The following is a 22,571-nucleotide window of genomic DNA, read 5'->3' as shown; positions in this document are numbered from 1 at the left end:
GAATTTTTTTTTGGGGGGGGGGGGGGGGGGGTCCGAGCAGGTCTCACTTCGCTGCAGGTGAGGAGTTTGACTGGGATGATCCACCTGTCAAACTCACAGAGGACAGAAACCTTCCCCTCCGGTAAACGGATCAATAATCTTAAGAGAAACATTGTAGAAAAACAAGCAACACTAGATTCTAACCTCAGGAAGGTAGATAACGAGCTACAACCTTATTTTTTTCAATATGAACCATCCTGTGAGCTGGGAAAATTATACTGACCCAAACCAGCAAGCGGCAGAAAAAATGTAAGCGTAGGGACTGTCTACAAAGTGCAAAAACAAGACACCAGAAAAATTTTAAATAAATTCGGGTGTGGTGTCACCAAATTCACTGCACACATCAATGGTCTCCTGCTGGTTATACTAGAGGTGGGCGATACCGGGAATTTTGGTATTGATCCAATACCAAGTAAATACAGGCCCAGTATTGCCGATATCAATACTGATACGTTTTCATATTTAAGCTTCATAGATCCAAAGGACCCAAAAGACCTAGAATAGAATTTCGCCAAACATTGTACGTGACAACAAAATACTTGATTATCACAATCAACATTTTTGTTTAAAAAAATATCACTCAACACAACTTAAAACAAAATCTCCTGAGGTAGAGGGCTGACAAACCACAATACAAGGGTGCGCTGCTCTGTGTGACACAGTGCAGCACTGCTCTTACAGACAGAGAGTAGACTTTGATGAATCTGCGTGCGCAGCAGTCAGTGCGTGCGGGAGAGAAAAAAAGCTTGAGTATTGACCTTTTTACATGAGGATATTTCAATATCAATACCAGCGTTGGTATCGATATTATCGATATTAGGATCGATCCGCCCACCTCGAGGTTATACTACGGCACTCAGCACTCACACTGCCATCTACTGCCAGTAGATGGCAGTGTTCATGGCAGTGCGACACACTTACACTAAAAGTGATGGACTTAACAAACAGAATTTTCAGTTTTCAAATTGCCTTTTTTTTACAAATGAAAAAAAAGGACATATTTAGAAATACAGATTTGTAAAACCCACCACACGTTTCAGTAACTGTGTGTTATACCGATCAGTCAACCACTGACATCAGGAAACTAATGTACCCATAATGCAATGCGGCATGTGTGTCTAAACTCTAAAACCTTCAAAATTAATGGATTACTTTAAAGCTAAAACATACAGCTGATATTTTTACTTTGTAAAATGACAGACGTGATGTTAATTTCAATAACTTGTATGGATTTAGTTTGTTTAAAATTATAACCATAAGTCAAAACTGTCTGCCTGAGCAAGACTCCAGTGAAATGACTGGCAGGTCTGTATGGTGGGAAGAGAAATTGTCTTTTTTCTTCTCTCCCTCTTTCTTTCTCTCTGGTAGTCAGCTCTCCTCTGCCTGCAGAGGATAGAGCTCTGCCATTCATGGCTGTCTGTCTGCTACAAAATATGTAACAGATTTCAGACTTTACAAATGTTTTTAACTGTTAAGCTTTATTTACTATGCCCGCAGAAATATGCTAGCAGTCTAAAAGTTATCGGAACTAAACCTATCGGAAGCTAATTGGTCCGCTGATGGTTTTCAAAGTTAACTGGAAAGCTAATCTGCTAATGAAAACTTTGTGTCGATAATTAGCGGTTAGCGGATTAGCAGACCTCTGCCCACCACTGAAAATAAGGTTGTAGCTCGTTGTCTTCCTTCCTGGGGTTAGAAACTAGTGTTGTTTGTTTTTGTACAACCTTTCTCTGAAGATTATTGAGCCGTTTACCAGAGGAGGAGGTTTCTGTGCTCTGTAGGTTTGACAGGTGGACCGTCTCAGTCAAACTCCTCATCTGACACTGTCCCCGGAGCAAGACACACCCAACGGGGTCGGGCACTTGACACCAGAAGCAAGAGCTGCTCGGATTACCTCCCGACCTCACCGGCTGTATTGAGCCCCCCTCTCCCCCTGCCATAAACTACTAAACTGAAATATATATATATATATATATATGTATGTATATCATGAATGGTATTCACGTTTTGCGAGACCTGGGTTCACGTTTTGGGAGCTGTTTCATCAGTATTCACATTTTGCAATTGATGGTTTGTGGATAATTCACAATTTGCAGCTGATTAACGTTTTTGGGGTTAATAAACTCCATTGGTGTTTTACCATGGGTACAGTTTAGTTTTTCTAGTTATATATACTCCTTTGCAGTTGAGGGCAGCATAAAACCACTACATACAAATAATTTAGCTAATATTTATCAAAGCTGGGCGAGATGCATCTGGTGCTGACGTCACATTGTAACAAAGCAAGACCCTCATTCTAGTTTTAAAGTCGTCACAGGATTTGAGTGACAACTGTTAAGACTTTGTTTGTTTGATACTCACATTACACCTGTCCTATACATTTTATTTCTTATTAATTATGTCATTTTGTGATGTTAATTTACTGTCTTAATGTATTTACAAATTGTTTTGGTTCTTGTTACCATATACACACTATTATAATTATTATATTTTATTATTACATCTATTTTGACATTTTATTTTTAAATGGACTCCAACGGAAATAAGTGTTTTCACTTTCTTGTGTCATCCATGTATTTTTAACGTATTTCCAATTATATTATGTACTTACATTGAACTTACCAAATAATATTACACACACACTCGATGCTTTTAATCTAATGATGATTTACTGCCCCCCGGAATGACCTGTTCGTCCAGAATGTAATTAGCAATGTTAGCTAATATCTGTCATTTCTCCAAAAATATTAGTCCAATCAACGTTCCGTTTTGGCTCCGTTCATCCTTGACCCAAAATACATAAGTGTACCAATCAGAAAATGTCAGCTGTCCCCAGTCGCATGCAGAGCTTTGTGTTTCTTCTGCATTCTGCTTCAAGCAGGTGCATTTAATTTTTACACACGCACAAACATGGTGGAAGACATCAAAAGCAATGCTCTTGTCACTCATGGTAATGACAACATGTCACTTAACTAAACTGACTAAACCAGCGGTTTTCAAACTGTGAGGCGACCGACATCAATAGCCTTTTTGCTTAACGATTCCCTTATTGCTCCTTCAGAGTGGCCGCTCAGGGGTTGAAATACATTTTTTAACCTACTTGCACTGGTGTTAGTAACAAAAAAATTACTTGCACCAAAAAAAAGTTACTTGCACAACCAAAAGTCAGTCTTATATCAACCTTAAAACTCCTCCTCTGATGTGTCAGACTCTTCCTCTCTGGGGAGAGTTTGCTGCTGCTGCTCTCCCCTCAGTTTTTTTTTTCCACGTGCATGCATGAACGAATCATCTGTGAAGATTATTTTATTTATTAACTACACAGATGTATAATAAAGCAAATGGTGACTGGTTTATAACACAATTTTGACAGAGTTTGAGGGGAAAGAGAGCGAGGAACTACGGAACCCTGGAAGTGTCATCGCAAAATGTTTTGCATGTGCAGAGAATGTGCGCAGGTTTTATTATATTGTGTGCACTTTTTATGATATTGTGCACTCGTTTTATTATATTGTGCGCACGTTTTATTATATTGTGCGCACATTTTAAGCATTGTTTGAGTAAAACAAGGGCACGATCTACTTAAACGTGGCCACAATTTGTAAAACGTGCACGCAATATTATCTTGACACATAAATGTTGGCTATTAGTCAACAATCCAGCAGACAGTGTAATACATTTCCTCATTAGAAATGGATCTGGTCAGGGTGTATCATCATGGTTTGGGCACACAAGGACATACAGAGAACTCCAGCTGCCCAGCATGATATCATCTGTAGTTTAAGCACATTAAAAAGGATGCTGAGGTCGAAGCGTCTTCCCGTGGTGAGGATGACAGTTTAGGTCATATTATGGAGTTCATTTTGACCGAAAGGAAAATGTGCGCACGTTTTATTAATTCGAGGGTTCAATTAAAGGAAAACGTGTGCACGAATTATCACGGCCAGGAAAACGTGCGCACGTTTTATTAATTTGAGAGCACATTTTATTAATTTGTGTGCTCAATTAAAGGAAAACGTGTGCACAAATGATCATGGCCAGAAAAAAAAAAATCACTTTAAGTGACCTCTCCCAGGTTCCGTAATGTAACCACAGCGACAGCCAGTTTTTTTTTTCATGTGCGCACGCGAACTAATCGTCTGTGAAGAGAATTTTATTAACTACACAGATGTATAATAAAACAAATGGTGACTCGTTTATAACACAATGATGACAGAGTTTGAGGGCAGAGAGAACAAGGAACCGCAGCGGCAGCCAGTTTTTTTCTTTTCTTTGTTTACATGTGCGCGCACTAACACAACAAATAGAGCATAGCAACGCGCTCTGTGTGTGAGAGTCATAAAACGCAGGGAAGACAAAGACAACACACTGGAAATTGTTTTTCCTTTTCCTTTATTGGTTCATTTTACTGGTGCTTATAATTGATAAAACTTGAATAAAGTGACTTGCACCAGTGCAAGTGTAGTATAAAATTACGTGCACCGCTCGAATAATACGTGCACAAACTAGCACATGCACATACTATTTCGAGCCCTGCCGCTGTTTTTGAGGGTGTTTTAGCAGGAAAATGATCATTTTCCTATATTGATTTCAGACCCTGCAGTGGGCCTGTAATCAACGGCTTCTGCAGCAGCTGTTCTTGAAGCTTGAACCAACGAAGCAGTGCCCCAACCCACTGCTTCGTTGGTTCATTGCTTTGCTGCTTTTCAGAAGCGGCAAGTCCGCTTCTTAACCTCTCCCAAAGCCATTTAAAAATGTCAATTGTGAGTCACTTTTCTGCAGATTAAAGTTACTAACTGGTTCTCTCACCTTGTTGCAGGGAAGAAATGAGAATCGTCCTCCGTTCCGTTCGGACTGCTCCAAACGCTGCACCACTCTCTGCTGAGTCACGTTAGAGTCCGGCTGGAATTAATAACTTCAAAGCGAATCACCGTTTTAAATCAAATGACGCCTCTTTCCAAACATTGTAACACAGACAACAAACTATAACAGACTAAAACGTTTTTTTTTCCTCCCAAAATGAGACATCCTGCATTATTTATGAATTACATTGATGTTGACATGCAGCTTAGCGTTATGGAGTGACATTCGTGAAATTAATGTCTGAAAGGAAATTGCTTTTTCGAAAGTACAGATTTTATTTTTATTATAGGATCCCGTAACCAATTTCATATTTATTTACTTTAAGATTCAATAAAATGTTATTGACATAGAAAACCTGTAAAGCCTTTTTTGTAGTACACAGAAAATTCATAGGAGGTATTGATAAGGGAATCGATAAGGAATTGGATCAATAAGCGGAATCGATAATGGCATCGATATCGATAAAATCTGATCAATACCCATCCCTGAAGTTGAATTAATATTATGTTCAAATGTGTTAGTTATGCCAAAGACATTTAAAAACACACAGAGATGTTAAATGTTTAAAAAAAATATTTAAACTATGACAAAAGGTAAAAATAGAAGAACAGAAAGTTCTTTAAAACACGTTTAAAATGTTTGAAAAAGGTGTAAAATGTGTGAAAGAATAGAAAGTCATTTAAAATGTTTACAAAGACTAAAATGTGTAAATGCATAGACATTTCCTTAAAAACACACAAATATTTTTAAAATGTGTATAAGATGTGTAAAAGAATTAAAAGAAACACATGAAGATGAAATTGTGTGTATGTGGGGGTGGGGGGTGCAGCTATTAATTTGTTCTCTGAGGTGGGCTCACTCTCCCACACATTGAAAACCCCTGTGCTAAACCAGTTGAGCTACAAAAACACAATGAGTCAGTAACACTAATAACACTGTTAAACTACCATGAACCACAATAACAACATTTAAACATCAAAACCCCGAACTCCCATGGTGCATTGCAGCACAGTATCCATTGTTTACTAGTGAGGTAAAATTGCTAATTTCTCCAAAAGTATTAGTCCTCTCAGCTTTCCGTTTTTGCAGCGTTCATCCTTGATCCAAAATGCATAAGCATACCAAATGGAAAATGACAGCTCTCCTCGGTTTCTGGTGATTGAAGCCATACACACGCACGCACTCACACAGAGGCCACTTGGCTATGATAATATAGATATCTTAATCCTTTTACATGAAGACATGAGCCCCATGGACACTAGCTGAATGCACCAAAAACATGACTAATTGTGTCCAGTAATATTTTACTGATAAATAAAGCCTAAAAAGATATTATTGTTCTTCTTATCTGATACATAGGCAGTAGGTTTCCCTGAAGTAGCCCATCTATTTCTTGGTGTCATTGTTGACATTGTTTCCATGTTCCAGTTGTTTGTTTTTAGCAAAAAGGAATTGATTGTTCAGGATATGTGTATGTACTATACGAGGTCTGTTAGAAAAGTATCAGACCTTTTTATTTTTTTCAAAAACCTTATGGATTTGAATCACGTGTGCTTGCATGAGCAAACCTTGAACCTTTGTGCGCATGCATGAATTTTTTCACGCCTGTCATTTGCATCATTTGCTTGTAAGCAGCCTTTGTGTGAGGATGGATGGAGTCTCTCGTCGTTTTTTCTTTGCAAGGAAATGGCGGAATGACTGGAGCAGCGCGACTGCATCAAATTTTGCCAGAAACTGGGCGACAGCCAGGTGGAAACCATTCGGATTATTCAGACGGCTTTCGGTGACGATCCTCTGGGCATCACACAGATTAAGGAGCGGTACAACCGGTTTAAAGACGGCCGCAAACGGTGGAGAGCGAGCCGCGCTCTGGTCGGCCATCAACATGCTGAAATGACCGGATCATTTCCAAAGTGAACGCTGTGGTGATGTGGGACCGTCGTGTGATTATCCGAGAAATTGTGGAAGAGCTGGGCATGTCACACCATGTCCTGTGAGGCTTCAACACAGTGGCGTTTTTGCTCCGCCATCAGCTTCGTGCCAAAGCCATCGGCATGAATTTCGCTGCAACTCTTTTCATGGCCAAATCTTCTGTCACAGCGGAATGTTCCGAAAAAGTGCTGATGTCCACCTCTTCCACAATTTCTCGGATAATCACACGACGGTCCCACATCACCACAGCGTTCACTTGTGGAAATGATCTGGTCATTTCAGCATGTTGATGGCCAACCGGAGCATGGCTCGCTCTCCACCGTTGTGCGGCCGTCTTTAAACCAGTCTGAATAATCTGAATGGTTTCCACCTGGCTGTCACCCAGTTTCTGGCAAAATTTGATGCAGTCGCGCTGTTCCAGTCGTTCCGCCATTTTCCTTGCAAAGAAAAAACGAGGAGAGACTCCACCCATCCTCACACAAAGGCTGTTTACAAGCAAATGACGCAATCGACAGGCGTGAAAAAATTCACGCATGTGCATGAAGGTTCAAGGTTTGCTCATGCAAGCACACGTGATTCAAATCCATAAGGTTTTTGAAAAAATAAAAAGGTCGGATAATTTTCTAACAGACCTCGTATGTATGCATTGGATGTTATCTTTGCATTTCTGTGAATAACAAGGAAATGTCCCACGTGAGGCCTAGGGCCTGAAACACACCAGATGCGTTGTGTGTGTGGTAGCAGTGTTGTGTGTTGTTGATTTTCATTTTGGTGGCCCTTTTAACATATTACACCTTGTGCACCACCTGCACGAGAGAAGCAGCAGAGGAATTTCCCAGATGTGTGTCTCGTACCACGGCTGCTATGACCCTCTGGAGAATTGAGGCGGTGCCTATTTTTCATCTAACGCAAACTGCACGCAAAAAAAAAAATAAAATAAAAATATATATATATATATATATATACAGAGAAATGATCTGTTAACATCACACTGGTAACATGAAGTACTTAAGTAAGAGGAAAGGTTGTTGGTTCAGATGGTGAGACTATACGTATCTGTTTATACTTTTATGTTTATAACACTTTCAACATTGAGTGTTCTTTCAGTCACATCCTGTCAGCTGACCGATGGTGAAGTCAGCTGGGTGTGCCAGTTAAAACACACAGCCACACACACACACATGCTGCTGGTGGAAAATGGACAGTAACACCCTTTTCAATGTTGCCTACAGTTGTATGAAGTTGAAGCAACTCACAATGATGTCTTACTTTTACATTTACATTTCACATCCCAACCAATAACAACAGTCCCTCAAAACTTCACTAAATATCTGCAATGAGCTTGTTTTCACTTTGGGCTGATTACTCATCTGAATCGAAAGGAATGTTTTGTTTTTTTTCTATCTAAACAAATCTGTTAACTTTATTCCAGGTCATCTGAGGTTTATAGATGTTTGATAAGTAGAATTCTCAGTTAAATTTGTGCTTTTCTGCACATAAACTGAAGTCAGACTTTGCTCGACTTTTCCTAAGTTACATTTTGAACTCTGGTGCTGAATTTTTATTTTACTCTTTTCTGCTACTCATGAATAGTGTCCAGTTAGTCACAGAGTTTATGTGGTTGCCGTCATCATATGATCACATCATGTAGTGATGTAGTGTGGTCGTGTAACAGATTACGGGGGCATACTCTTAGTGTACTGTGAGTCCTTCAGACATGGCTGATGGATCTTTCAAATGTCAAAGTATCTCTGTTGTTGTTACACTAACTGTATATCTTTCACAGGGCATTATAAGTATTGTCTATATTGTCGGGGTGAACCCAATGGCTCAGGGATCCTCCAGTATGATATACAATCCAATGCTGATGATGTGTCAGAACCTCTACCAAACTAGTTACTCTCAGATGGGTGGAGTGGGAGGATTCCCCATGTACAACCAGTATCTCTACCACTACTGCTTTGTGGATCCTCAAGAGGTGTGTACTATTTTTCCCCCTGAATTTAATTGAGAATGTCCATATATCTCACCATTTGTGGTTTTATTAGCAGCATTGCTTGTACATTGATGAGCCAGACATTACTGAAAATAGCCAAACGCTCAAATAAACGGTATTCTTTTGATGATGAAAATGAAGGACGTGATTCCACCAGTTTGTAACTCAGTGACTTGCTTACACTGTCACAACTGCATGACTCTTGCGTGTGACTCAGTGCAAGACAATTATTAATTATTAATCAACTATTTTTTTACAATTGATTGTTTCAGTTGATCATTATAACTGATCATCTCACTTTCTTAAATGTGAAAATGTCAGTTTCTTTAGTAAATTCTTTACTCTTTTCTGATAGTAAACAGAATATCTTAAGGTTGTGGACAATAAATGGTAAATGGACTGCATTTATATAGCACTTTTCCACCTGAATCAGAAGCCCAAAGTGCTTTACAGTGATGCCTCACATTCACACACTGATGTCAGGGTGGTGCTATGCAAGGCGCTCACTGCACACTGGGAGCAACTTGGGGATTAGGGACCTTGTCCAAGAGTCCTTAGTGATTTTCCAGTCAGGCTGGGATTTGAACCGAGGATCCTCTGGTCTCAAGCCCGCGGCTTAACCACTGGACTATCACCCCCCCAATACAAAATATTTGGCTGTTTCATTTCTTGTCATCAAGATTGTTCATGATTTTCTGACATTTTATGGAATAAACAATTACATTGATTAAGAGAAATTTATCTCCAGATCGATCATGAAAATAAACATTAGTTGCAGCAGCCATACTCTACACATAGGAGGGTTTTTCCCCACATCTGCATTGCTACAATATGCAATGAGCTTAATGCCCATAGAACAGCTGAGGAATTTCATGTCAGTCCGTTCATTTATATATTACTTATGCAAAAATAGTTCGATTTTGCTCTGTTATCTGGTCCGTATGTGGATTATTTGAAAATGTAAGCACTTTTTTAGGATGCTTTGTACAATTACTGTTAATAAACAAAACAAAATATGTGATACTTGGTACACAGGCACGAGTCACATAAACAACACTCAGTAAGACTGTGAAACAACATTAAATATATGTAATCAATAGTAAAATAAAAAAATAGAAATAAAAAGGTCATACTCATGTTACGTAAATGAATTTATTATTAACTTCTGGCACCAGACGTGTTGTTGGATAAAATATCAGATTATTTCACCTTGTTTCTTTATCTTTTTTTACTGTATGTTTACAAAAATTACAGGTCGTGAATGTGGCACAAGTTATTATCCAAAAATGCAATTTGGTCCAACTGCAGACAGACCCAGATTCAACGGATTAGAATGAATTGTTGGTCAGGAGTCACATGTACTGTGTTACTGTAATTGTACGCTTAAACATGCTCAGCAGTTTTATTTTTTCATTATTTCATGGCATTATTAGACTCCTGTTTCTTACATTAATAGAGAATGTCACTGCTTATGTGGGAAATGTGAGACAAATAATACATTTGTTAAACAGTAAAATTTCTTTTACAAGTACATTTGTTAGATTTTTGGCTCCACAGTGTCAGGATTTGTGTTTTGCGTCAAGCTTCTCTGTTTAAGAACTTGTCATTGCTTTTCTAGGGAATTGCTATGGTGTGTGGATTCCTGGTTGTCATTGCATTGAGTGTTGCTGCATTCTTTGCACTGAAAACAAGAGGCAAGATCTGGCGCTATGGGAAACCCAACATTTACTGGGAACAGCCTCTTGCTGGTGGGAAAGCCTCAGAGGGCAGAGATGTAGAGGAATGGGTAAGAGACACACACAGACGACAGCCACAGTTTAATGAAACAGAGTTTACATCAGATTTACAGAAATCACATTTTGATCCCAGCTGACCTTGACCTAGATTTGACTGTGCAGCTTGCAGTGGGTCACAAACAGCTTAAATCCATCCTAAAATGAGTTGATGGAAAACAATGTCCACTGTCAGATTTGATTAGACAATGAAATGTTCAACTTTTATGCATTTTCTCCACAATGGGGTTCAGCAACCAAAGCCCAGTTTCTGGCAAAATTTGATGCGGTGCTGCTCCAGTCGTTCCGTCTTTTCCTTGGAATGAAAAAACGCCGAGCGCACGACACATGTCCTACACAAAGGCTGCTTACCAGAAAATGATGCACTCGACAGGCGTGAAAAAGTTCACACATGCGCACAAAGGATCAAGGTTTGCTCATGCAAGCACACGTGATTCAAATCCATCAGGTTTTTGAAAAAAATAAAAAGGTCCAATACTTTTCTAACAGACCTTGTATATGATAACAAGAACCTAAACAATTTATAAGTACATTAATGCAGTAAATTAACATTAAAAATTCCATAATTAACAGGAAATAAAAGGCTTGAGTTTCTCTTCTAAAAATTGTTGAGGTCTAGGGCTCTAAAAACATCCTGGATTTACACACTATTCCAACTCATTATACAAGCTTTGCTTAATTTATTACCACCCTTGAAAAACGTCAGCTACCTATTTTATAAACACTACCCAATCTGGAGCCCGTGGATCCCCACGGGCAACACGCTAGTTGTTTTAAATGTTGCTCAACAATATTATGATGCTTACGTGTTCTCATTACCCATCTTTACAAGTTTCAAGTCTAAAAGGTGTGTCGTATACAGATCAATTCATAGCACCAGTGTGGAAACGAGAACATTACTGACAGTGTTTTCTGTGACTGGGTCACTTTGTTCAGGGTCACAGCTGATAGCAGCCAGACATTGTTTGCTCATGGTGTACTGCCTGGTTTCACTCTAAGTAATCATTAACCAGCCCAGAAAACAGTAAGCTGGCAGGTGGTTTCTACAGAACTAACCTCAGATTTGTACAGCGGCACGTTGTTACCTGAGATATGAGCTGATTATTGAATTTACCTTCTTCAGTTCAAATGCTTTAGACAGTGACAGTTGGTGAGCTGTAACAGTGATTGAATAAAGAACAAATAATATCTCAAGTTAGAAATATCATAGATGTATTAAGACTTCATTTCTAGAAACCAGGAGAATGTTTGACAGAATGTGGTCACATTCAATAGTCACAGAGTGAATGTGAAAACTTACTTTGTAACAGTAGTATACAGCCATATTTAAATGACCCATAGTTATTTTGCTTTGTAAATTTATTTATTGATCACATCTGTAAACTGCATGAAGTCGTATGATCAGTGTCTCTGGCAAATGCAGGAAAATGCCATGAAAAACGATTAGAGGGGCCTAACTTCTTTCCAGTTTTGTGGCAAAATAAATGTATACATGTACTGTCAAGAACAAGACATTTTATAATTTCATGATGAAATACTTCAAAATTTATTCCACATTTATTTTAGACTAGAGTTTAGAGAAGAATTTCCCTACGTTTTATATATACTACTTGCATAGTCTTTAACCCTCCATGACCCGCAACTGGAATAAGTGGGTTTAAAAAAAATGTAATTTTGCAGAAAAGTCATTTATTTCATAAAGTGAAAATATTATAGTTATAGTTTTATAGCTAGTGGTTTCAGTGCGGAAGGTTCCCGGTTCAAACCCCACCCCTGCCACATTTCTCCATATAATGTGGAGTTGTGTCAGGAAGGGCATCCGGTGTAAAACGTGTGTCAAATCAACATGCAGATCCACCTTGGATTTGCTGTGGTGACCCTGTCTGAAAACAAGGGAGCAGCCGAAGGGAGTCATTTTATACATATAAACTAAAATGTTTTAAGCTTTGTTTTCAATTTTAAATTGTGATAATTAAGGCAGAACAAAAAGTAAAAAGAAAGAAATATCTTTACAATCTAAGTGTGCATGTTTGCATCATGTTTGTGTGGGTTCTCTCTGGGTGCTCTGGATTCCTCCCACTTCTGAAAACATACACGTTAGTTAAATTGGAAACTTTAAATTGAGCGTAGGTATGAGTGGGAGTGTGAATGTGGTTGTCTGTCTCTATGTGGCCCTGCAGCAGACTGGCATTCTGTCCAGGGTGTACCTCACCTCTTGCCCTATATCTGCTGAGAAAGGATCCAGCTTCCTTGTGACCCTTAAGTGTGTATAAAATAATTAATGAATGAATGAATAATGGACCTTCAGCTCGTCTGTATCGTTGGGTTTGGTGTCTTGAGTCTTTTCCTTGACAACACCCCATAGATTCTCTGTGATGATCAGGTCAGGCCTGTTGGCTGCCCAAACAAGTACATTAATATAATGGTCAGCAAACCAGTTACTAGTACTTTTGGCACTGTGGGCAGGCTCCAAATCTTGCTGGACTCGGCTTTAGGATTGGGGTTGGGGACCCAAGGAGGTGGACTGAATTGCATGAGACTGTGGATAAAATACAGAAAGCTTTATTTACAATGAGGATTTTGCCCACAGGAGTAGCTGCCGAGGCACAGAAGGAGGAGGAACCTGTGGTCTGGAGGGAGGTCAGGAGCAAATTAGCCAGATATAGCCAGTGGAGCTGGTGGTGATGGCAAACTTAAAAAACAAAACAGAGTGACAGAGTTACACAAAACACAGAAGCATTGACTAGGAGACACTGGGGACAAAGGTAAACAGAGTTTAGGCCATGTTACCACTGAGAGGTATGCAAGAATCTGGCAAGGATGAAGTGAAGAGCCAGGGGAATACTGTGAGGGTGATTGATTGCAGGTGTTGCAGCTGCCACAGGTATGTCCAGTAATCAGCAGCACTGGCAAAATAAAGAAGAAAGGGGGAGAGAGAGCACAGCAACAGAGGCCAGGAAATGTTTCTGTACCCTTCCCCAGATTTGTGCCTCAAGACAATCCTGACTCAGAGGTCTACAGACAATTCCTTTGACTTCATGCTTGGTTTGTGCTCTGACATGCACTGTCAACTGTGGCACCTTATATGTAGACAGGTGTGTGCCTTTCCAAATCATGTCCAGTCAACTGAATTTACCCCAGGTGGACTCCACTTAAGCTGTAGAAACAGCTCAAGGATGATCAGTGGAAACAGGATGCACCTGAGCTCAACTTTGAGCTTCATGGGAAAGGCAGTGAATTCTTATACACATGAGATTTCTTAGTTTTTTTATTGTTAATAAATTTGAAAATTCAAAACAACAACAACAAAAAAAAGCAAACAAACCTTTTTTCACGTTGTCATTATGGGGTATTGTGTGTAAAATTTCATCTATTTTGGAATAAGGCTGTAACATAACAATATATGGAAAAAGTGAAGCACTATAAATACTTTCCAGATGCACTGTATTGAAAATGTTTCACACAACAGTTTTACCGCTTTTCTTCTGCATTACCTGCACATCTGCATGACATTCTGTGTCTCTTTTAAATACGTCCAGTGACAGTCTAACAGGCTGTGGCTGGTTTCAGATTGGACTCGTTTCTCTTGCTGTGCTGTGGGGGGCCTGGTTCTCCCCGATGACCTCACACAGTCGCCTCATTCAGCTCATCCATGCAAGCTGCATTGTGTCTGCTGCATGAGGTCATCAGTCGACTTCTGCAGGGCCTTCTATATGCTGTACGAGCTTAGCTACTGGGCAGATGTGTAAAGTTCTTGGACTAGTTTTGTAGGCATGAATTAAAAAATACCCAGTAAGCGTAGCTATTACACTTTTAGTAGCTATAGCACCACTCTCTGGTGGTTTTGATTAAACTACACGAGTTTAGCACAGAAGAACATACGTACATAGAGGTTGTGCAGCTGATGTCAGGAGTTTCATAGCCATTGTTTGTTCACCGTGTTGAACGTCATTGTTACCAGATGTCTGCAAGTTGTGCAGAATGGTGCACCACTTGGAAACCAGAGTCATACGAGGGCTGTCAATAAAGTAACGGTCCTTTTTATTTTTTTCAAAAACTATATGGATTTCATTCATATGTTTTTACGTCAGACATGCTTGAACCCTCGTGCGCATGCGTGAGTTTTTCCACGCCTGTCGGTGACGTCATTCGCCTGTGAGCACTCCTTGTGGGAGGAGTCGTCCAGCCCTTTGTCGGAATTCCTTTGTCTGAGAAGTTGCTGAGAGACTGGCGCGTTGTTTGATCAAAATTTTTTCTAAACCTGTGAGACACATCGAAGTGGACACGGTTCGAAAAATTAAGCTGGTTTTCAGTGAAAATTTTAACGGCTGATGAGAGATTTTGAGGTGATTCTGTCGCTTTAAGGACTTCCCACGGTGCGAGACGTCGCGCAGCGCTCTCAGGTGGCGTCGTCAGCCTGTTCAAGCTGAAAACCTCCACATTTCAGGTTCTATTGATCCAGGACGTCGTGAGAGAACAGAGAAGTTTCAGAAGAAGTCGGTTTCAGCATTTTATCCGGATATTCCACTGTTAAAGGAGATTTTTTTAATGAAAGACGTGCGGACAGGTCCGCGCATCGGGACGCATCCGCCGCGACGCTCCGCCACAGGAAAAACACCTCTGTTGAAAGCCTTAAGGACAAGTTGGAACATGTCCTGCCTGTTAAACAATTTCTCATATACTCACTCCACTGAAAGCCATCAAAAGCCGCCTGGATTTTACAAATGGTTATCAACACGGAGGTGTTTTTCCTGTGCCGCCGCACCGCGTCGGCTGCGTCTCGACGCGCGGATCCGTCCGTACGTCTTTCATTAAAAAAATCTCCTTTAACAGTGGAATATCCGGATAAAATGCTGAAACCGACTTCTTCTGAAACTTCTCTGTTCTCTCACGACGTCCTGGATCAATAGAGCCTGAAATGTGGAGGTTTTCAGCTTGAACAGGCTGACGACGGCGGCTGAGAGCGCTGAGCGACGTCTCGCACCGTGGGAAGTCCTTAAAGCGACAGAATCACCTCAAAATCTCTCATCAGCCGTTAAAATTTTCACTGAAAACCAGCTTAATTTTTCGAACCGTGTCCACTTCGATGTGTCTCACAGGTTTAGAAAAACTTTTGATCAAACAACGCGCCAGTCTCTCAGCAACTTCTCAGACAAAGGAATTCCGACGAGGGGCTGGACGACTCCTCCCACAAGGAGTGCTCACAGGCGAATGACGTCACCGACAGGCGTGGAAAAACTCACGCATGCGCACGAGGGTTCAAGCATGTCTGACGTAAAAACATATGAATGAAATCCATATAGTTTCTGAAAAAAATAAAAAGGACCCTTACTTTATTGACAGCCCTCGTATTTGTCTCATCCTGTTCACGACTAAAGACTGTAATCTCCCACCATGGTTCTCACCAGGATTTTTTTACAGCATAGGGGAGAACTTGGTGTGGCATAGCCGCACAGCGAGCGCTGCAGGCACAAATATTGTTGGAGGGTCTGGAAATTGAAATTTATAACCCTCGGACTTCCGGTGGAGCGAATGGAGTAGACGTGTCAGGAACCTCTCTCCCGCTTTAAACTTGAACATCCCAAAATCGAACTTTTTTTTTATTCTTAAACTGGGCAAGATTGTTACTAGGGATTACAACCCCTGGCAAAAATTATGGAATCACCGGCCTCGGAGGATATTCATTCAGTTGTTTAATTTTGTAGAAAAAAAGCAGATCACAGACATGACACAAAACTAAAGTCATTTCAAATGGCAACTTTCTGGCTTTAAGAAACACTATAAGAAATCAAGAAAAAAAAATTGTGGCAGTCAGTAACGGTTACTTTTTTAGACCAAGCAGAGGGAAAAAAATATGGACTCACTCAATTCTGAGGAATAAATTATGGAATCACCCTGTAAATTTTCACCCCCAAAACTAACACCTGCATCAAATCAGATCTGCTCGTTAGTCTGCATCTAAAAAGGAGTGATCACACCTTGGAGAGCTGTTGCACCAAGTGGACTGACATGAATCATGGCTCCAACACGAGAGATGTCAATTGAAACAAAGGAGAGGATTATCAAACTCTTAAAAGAGGGTAAATCATCACGCAATGTTGCAAAAGATGTTGGTTGTTCACAGTCAGCTGTGTCTACACTCTGGACCAAATACAAACAGCATGGGAAGGTTGTTAAAGGCAAACATACTGGTAGACCAAGGAAGACATCAAAGCGTCAAGACAGAAAACTTAAAGCAATATGTCTCAAAAATCGAAAATGCACAACAAAACAAATGAGGAACGAATGGGAGGAAACTGGAGTCAACGTCTGTGACCGAACTGTAAGAAACCGCCTAAAGGAAATGGGATTTACATACAGAAAAGCTAAACGAAAGCCATCATTAACACCTAAACAGAAAAAAACAAGGTTACAATGGGCTAAGGAAAAGCAATCGTGGATGACTGGATGAAAGTCATATTCAGTGATGAATCTCGAATCTGCATTGGGCAAGGTGATGATGCTGGAACTTTTGTTTGGTGCCGTTCCAATGGGATTTATAAAGATGACTGCCTGAAGAGAACATGTAAATTTCCACAGTCATTGATGATATGGGGCTACATGTCAGGTAAAGGCACTGGGGATGTTGGGAAAGTGTAGGAACACGGACCCACAACAGGGGGCGCAAATGAACGGACAATGGAGAAAGTCAAATCACAAAGTTTTACTGTTGTGAATTCACACAACAAACACAACAGATTACAAATACAGCAGTAACCGAATTCCAATGGTGTCGTGTGGGCAGGCTCGACGATAGGAGACGTCTGTCCGAGTCGAACCGGAACCACCCGATTTCCTCTGCCACCGAACCCCGGGGATACTGGAGCCGCCAAGTCCCGAACCCCAGGTGGCCACTGCCTCCGCTCGTCGGATCCGGTACTGCTGGCAAGGAACAGAAACAGTCAGGTGTGGGTGCGGCTGCACCCAGCAACACACAGGGTGGAGACACCACCTCCACCTCTTGTCAGGAAAATACTGGTAAGTGCAGGAGTGTGAGTACTTATCCAAGAAGTCCAATACAGTCTCCCGCTGTACTACTCACTATCTGCTATCCAACACACAAGCAACAAAGTATTATCGTCAAGAACACAATTGGCTGAGTACGTTACCTCCTTAGTAGAGCGATATCTCGGCAATGAGGTGGAGATGCCGTCCTGCTGATATACCTCCCTGTTGATTGATATCAGCTGTCTCAGGTGATGGGTGACAGCTGTCACCCTGGCTGCTCCTGTGAGGCGGCAGCGCCCTCCGGTGCCTGGAGCCCGCACTCCAGGCAGGGCGCCCTCTGGTGGTGGTGGGCCAGCAGTACCTCCTCTTCAGCGGCCCACACAACAGGACCCCCCACCTCAACGGGCGCCTCCTGGCGCACGGCCAGGCTTGTCCAGGTGGCGACGGTAGAAGTCGGCCAGGAGGGCCGGGTCCAGGATGAAGCTCTTCTTCACCCAGGAGCGTTCTTCGGGGCCGTACCCTTCCCAGTCCACCAGATACTGAAAACCCCGGCCCATCCGTCGGACGTCTAGGAGCCGGCGCACAGTCCAAGCCGGCTCGCCGTCGATGATCCGGGCAGGAGGTGGTGCCGGACCCGGAGTGCAGAGGGGTGAGGTGTGATGAGGTTTGATTCTGGAAACATGGAATACTGGATGAATCCGCAGTGAGGCCGGAAGCTGAAGCCTCACTGCGGCGGGATTGATGACCTTGAGAATTTTAAACGGACCAATGTATCGTTCCTGTAGTTTCGGGGAGTCCACTTGTAGGGGAATGTCCTTGGTGGACAACCACACTTCCTGCCCAGGACGATACGTGGGAGCCGGGGTCCGCCGCCGGTCTGCATGGGTCTTCGCCCTCGTCCGGGCCTTCAACAAAGCAGAACGGGCGGCACACCACACCCGACGGCACTTCCTTAGGTGGACCTGGACCGAGGGCACACCGACCTCTCCCTCAACCACCGGAAACAACGGGGGCTGATACCCCAAACACACCTCAAAAGGGGAGAGGCCGGTGGCTGATGATACTTGACTGTTGTGGGCGTACTCGATCCCGGCCAGGTGGGTACTCCAGGCCGTCGGGTGCGCGGCTGTCACACAACGTAGGGTCTGCTCCATCTCTTGGTTGGCCCGTTCTGCTTGCCCGTTGGTCTGGGGGTGATACCCGGACGAGAGACTGACCGTGGCCCCCAGTTCCCGGCAGAAGCTCCTCCAGACGTGCGAGGAGAACTGGGGACCGCGATCGGAGACGATGTCTGACGGTATCCCATGCAGACGGACGACGTGGTGGACCAGGAGGTCCGCTGTCTCCTGGGCCGTTGGTAGCTTCGGGAGGGCCACGAAGTGGGCCGCCTTGGAGAATCGGTCCACTATCGTGAGGATGATGGTGTTTCCCTGGGACGGCGGAAGGCCCGTGACAAAATCCAGGCCGATGTGAGACCAGGGGCGATGAGGCACGGGCAGCGGCTGTAGCAATCCCGATGTCTTGCGGTGGTCGGCCTTGCCCCTGGCGCAGGTGGTACAGGCCTGGATGTAACCCCGGACGTCGGCCTCCAGGGACGCCCACCAGAAGCGCTGCTGGACGACTGCCACGGTTCTTCGCACCCCAGGATGACAGGAGAGCTTAGAACCGTGACAGAAGTCCAGAACTGCAGCCCTAGCTTCTGGTGGGACGTAGAGTTTGCTCTTTGGTCCGGTTCCGGGGTCCGGGTCTCGTGTCAGGGCCTCCCGGACGGTCTTCTCCACGTCCCAGGTGAGGGCGGCCACGATAGTGGACTCCGGGATGATGGGATCCGACGACTCCGTTCTGACTTCATCTTCATGTACCCGGGACAAAGCATCCGATCTTTGATTTTTGGTCCCGGGACGGTAGGTGATCCGGAAGTCAAAATGGCCGAAGAACAGTGACCAGCGGGCTTGCCTGGGATTCAGCCGCTTGGCGGTCCTGATATACTCCAGGTTCCGTTGGTCAGTGAAAACCGTGAATGGCACGGACGTTCCCTCCAACAGATGTCTCCACTCCTCAAGGGCCTCTTTCACCGCAAGGAGTTCTTGATTGCCGACGTCATAGTTCCGTTCGGCTGGGGTCAACCTGCGGGAAAAATAGGCACACGGGTGAAGGACCTTATCGGTCTTCCCGCTCTGGGACAGCACGGCTCCTATCCCTGAGTCCGAGGCGTCCACTTCAACCACTAACTGGCGACTAGGATCGGGCTGCACCAGAACGGGTGCAGACGAGAAGCGCCGTTTCAACTCCTTGAACGCGGCATCGCAACGATCCGACCAGGTGAAGGGAACTTTTGGCGAGGTCAGGGCTGTCAGGGGGCTAACTACCTGACTGTAGCCCTTAATGAACCTCCTGTAGAAATTAGCAAAGCCTAGGAACTGTTGCAACTTCCTACGGCTCGTGGGTTGGGGCCAGTCTCTCACCGCCGCAACCTTGGCCAGATCAGGAGCGACGGAGTTGGAGGAGATGATGAACCCCAGGAAGGACAAAGACGTGCGGTGGAACTCACACTTCTCGCCCTTCACAAACAGCCGGTTCTCCAACAACCGCTGCAGGACCTGACGTACATGCTTGACATGGGTCTCAGGGTCTGGAGAAAAGATGAGTATATCGTCTAGGTATACGAAGACAAACCGGTGCAGGAAATCCCGCAAGACATCGTTAACCAACGCTTGGAAAGTCGCGGGAGCATTTGTGAGACCGAACGGCATGACCAGGTACTCAAAGTGACCTAAGGGGGTGTTGAATGCCGTCTTCCACTCGTCTCCCTTCCGGATCCGGACCAGATGATACGCATTTCTAAGATCGAGCTTGGTGAAAATTCGGGCTCCATGCAGTGGCGTGAACACCGAATCCAACAGGGGCAACGGGTATCGATTGCGAACCGTGATTTCGTTCAGTCCCCTGTAATCAATGCATGGACGAAGTCCGCCGTCTTTTTTACCCACAAAAAAGAAACCTGCACCCATCGGGGAGGTGGAATTCCGGATCAACCCGGCGGCTAACGAGTCCCGGATGTAGGTCTCCAATGATTCGCGCTCAGGCCGTGAGAGGTTGTACAGCCTACTGGACGGGAACTCACTGCCCGGAACCAAATCAATGGCACAATCATACGGACGGTGGGGGGGAAGAGTGAGCGCCAGATCCTTGCTGAACACGTCGACAAGGTCATGGTACTCCACCGGCACCGTCTCCAGATTGGGCGGGACTCTGACCTCCTCCTTAGCCTGGGAGCCGGGAGGAACCGAGGAACCTAGACACACCCAATGGCAGGTTTCGCTCCACTGAACCACTACCCCGGACGGCCAATCAATCCGGGGATTGTGCTTCAACATCCAGGGAAATCCTAAAACCACACGGGAGGTGGCAGGAGTCACAAAAAACTCGATCTCCTCCCGGTGATTCCCTGACACCACCAGAGTTACAGGTGGTGTCTTGTGCGTGATCGGAGGGAGTAGGGAGCCATCTAGTGCTCGAACCTGCACAGGCGAGGTAAGCGCCACCAGAGGGAGCCCTATCTCCCTGGCCCATCTGCTGTCTAACAGATTCCCTTCAGAGCCCGTGTCCACCAGTGCTGGGGCCTTCAGGGTTGATTCCTCATAAAGGATCGTAACTGGGAGTCGTGTGGCAATGTGGGTGTGTCCCACGTGAATGTCTCGGCCCACCCCTAGCCCAGTCTCTAGGGGCGGGCGTTGGTGTTTAACCGCTCGGGGCAGTCTCTCACGTGGTGCTCTATCGAGCCACAAACAAAACATACTCCGCGGGCCCGCCTCCTCTGTGCATCTTGTGCCCTAAATGTTGCCCTGCTCGTGTCCATAGCTTCGTCAGCAGGGGGAGCTGTAGCCACACGGAGCGCGGGGGCCGTGGAGCGTGGGGAAGGCGGAGCGCGGTCTCGTTCCCGACGACGTTCTTCTAACCGGTTGTCTAGTCGTATGACAAGATCGATGAGCCCATCTAAATCCCGCGGTTCGTCCTTAGCCACCAGGTGCTCCTTGAGAACCAAAGACAGTCCGTTTACGAAGGCGGCGCGGAGGGCAGTGCTATTCCAGCCGGACCTCGCAGCCGCGATGCGGAAGTCGACTGCATAAGCAGCTGCACTCCGGCGCTCCTGTCTCATTGACAGCAGCACGGCTGAAGCGGTTTCTCCTCTATTAGGGTGATCAAACACTCTTCTGAACTCCCTCATAAACCCATCATATGTCTGAAGGAGCCGTGAATTCTGCTCCCAGAGTGCTGTAGCCCAAGCGCGTGCCTCACCGCGAAGCAGGTTTATTACATAAGCTACCTTGCTAGCATCAGTTGCGTAGATGACGGGACGCTGTGCGAAGACGAGCGAACACTGCATAAGAAAGTCCGCGCACGTCTCCACACAGCCTCCGTACGGCTCTGGGGGGCTTATGTAAGCTTCAGGGGAAGGTGGGAGGGGTCGTTGAACGACCAGTGGAACGTCACTGTTACGCACAGGGTCGACGGGAGGGAGAGCTGCAGCGGCACCCGGAGGGCGCGCTTCCACCTGCGCGGCGAGAGCTTCCACCCTGCGGTTCAGGAGGACGTTCTGCTCAGTCATCACATCCAACCGAGTCGTGAAAGCGGTGAGGATCCGCTGCAACTCACCGATCACCCCTCCTGAGGACGCCTGTGCGCCCTGTTCTTCCATTGGCCGTTCAACAGCCGGTTGACGCCCTTCGGGATCCATGACGCTGGCCGAGATATCCTGTTGGGAAAGTGTAGGAACACGGACCCACAACAGGGGGCGCAAATGAACGGACAATGGAGAAAGTCAAATCACAAAGTTTTACTGTTGTGAATTCACACAACAAACACAACAGATTACAAATACAGCAGTAACCGAATTCCAATGGTGTCGTGTGGGCAGGCTCGACGATAGGAGACGTCTGTCCGAGTCGAACCGGAACCACCCG

At 44.3% G+C, this 22,571-nt stretch overlaps 1 protein-coding gene across 2 annotated transcripts in view; it reads left to right on the top strand.

Moving 5' to 3' along the window:
- si:ch73-61d6.3 (occludin) overlaps nucleotides 1-22,571 on the top strand; it is a 75,119-nt gene that overhangs the window by 17,984 nt on the left and 34,564 nt on the right. For both annotated transcript variants that reach the window (XM_034180136.1, XM_034180137.1), the window contains exons 3-4: nucleotides 8,618-8,809; nucleotides 10,446-10,613. In XM_034180136.1, the coding sequence (XP_034036027.1) occupies nucleotides 8,618-8,809; nucleotides 10,446-10,613 (360 nt within the window). The remainder of the gene's footprint in view (nucleotides 1-8,617; nucleotides 8,810-10,445; nucleotides 10,614-22,571) is intronic.

This window comes from Thalassophryne amazonica, chromosome 10, assembly GCF_902500255.1.
Source record: "Thalassophryne amazonica chromosome 10, fThaAma1.1, whole genome shotgun sequence".
Taxonomy (NCBI): domain Eukaryota; kingdom Metazoa; phylum Chordata; class Actinopteri; order Batrachoidiformes; family Batrachoididae; genus Thalassophryne; species Thalassophryne amazonica.
Note: the sequence above shows the minus strand (reverse complement) of the source record. Positions and strands in the feature narration are given on the sequence as shown.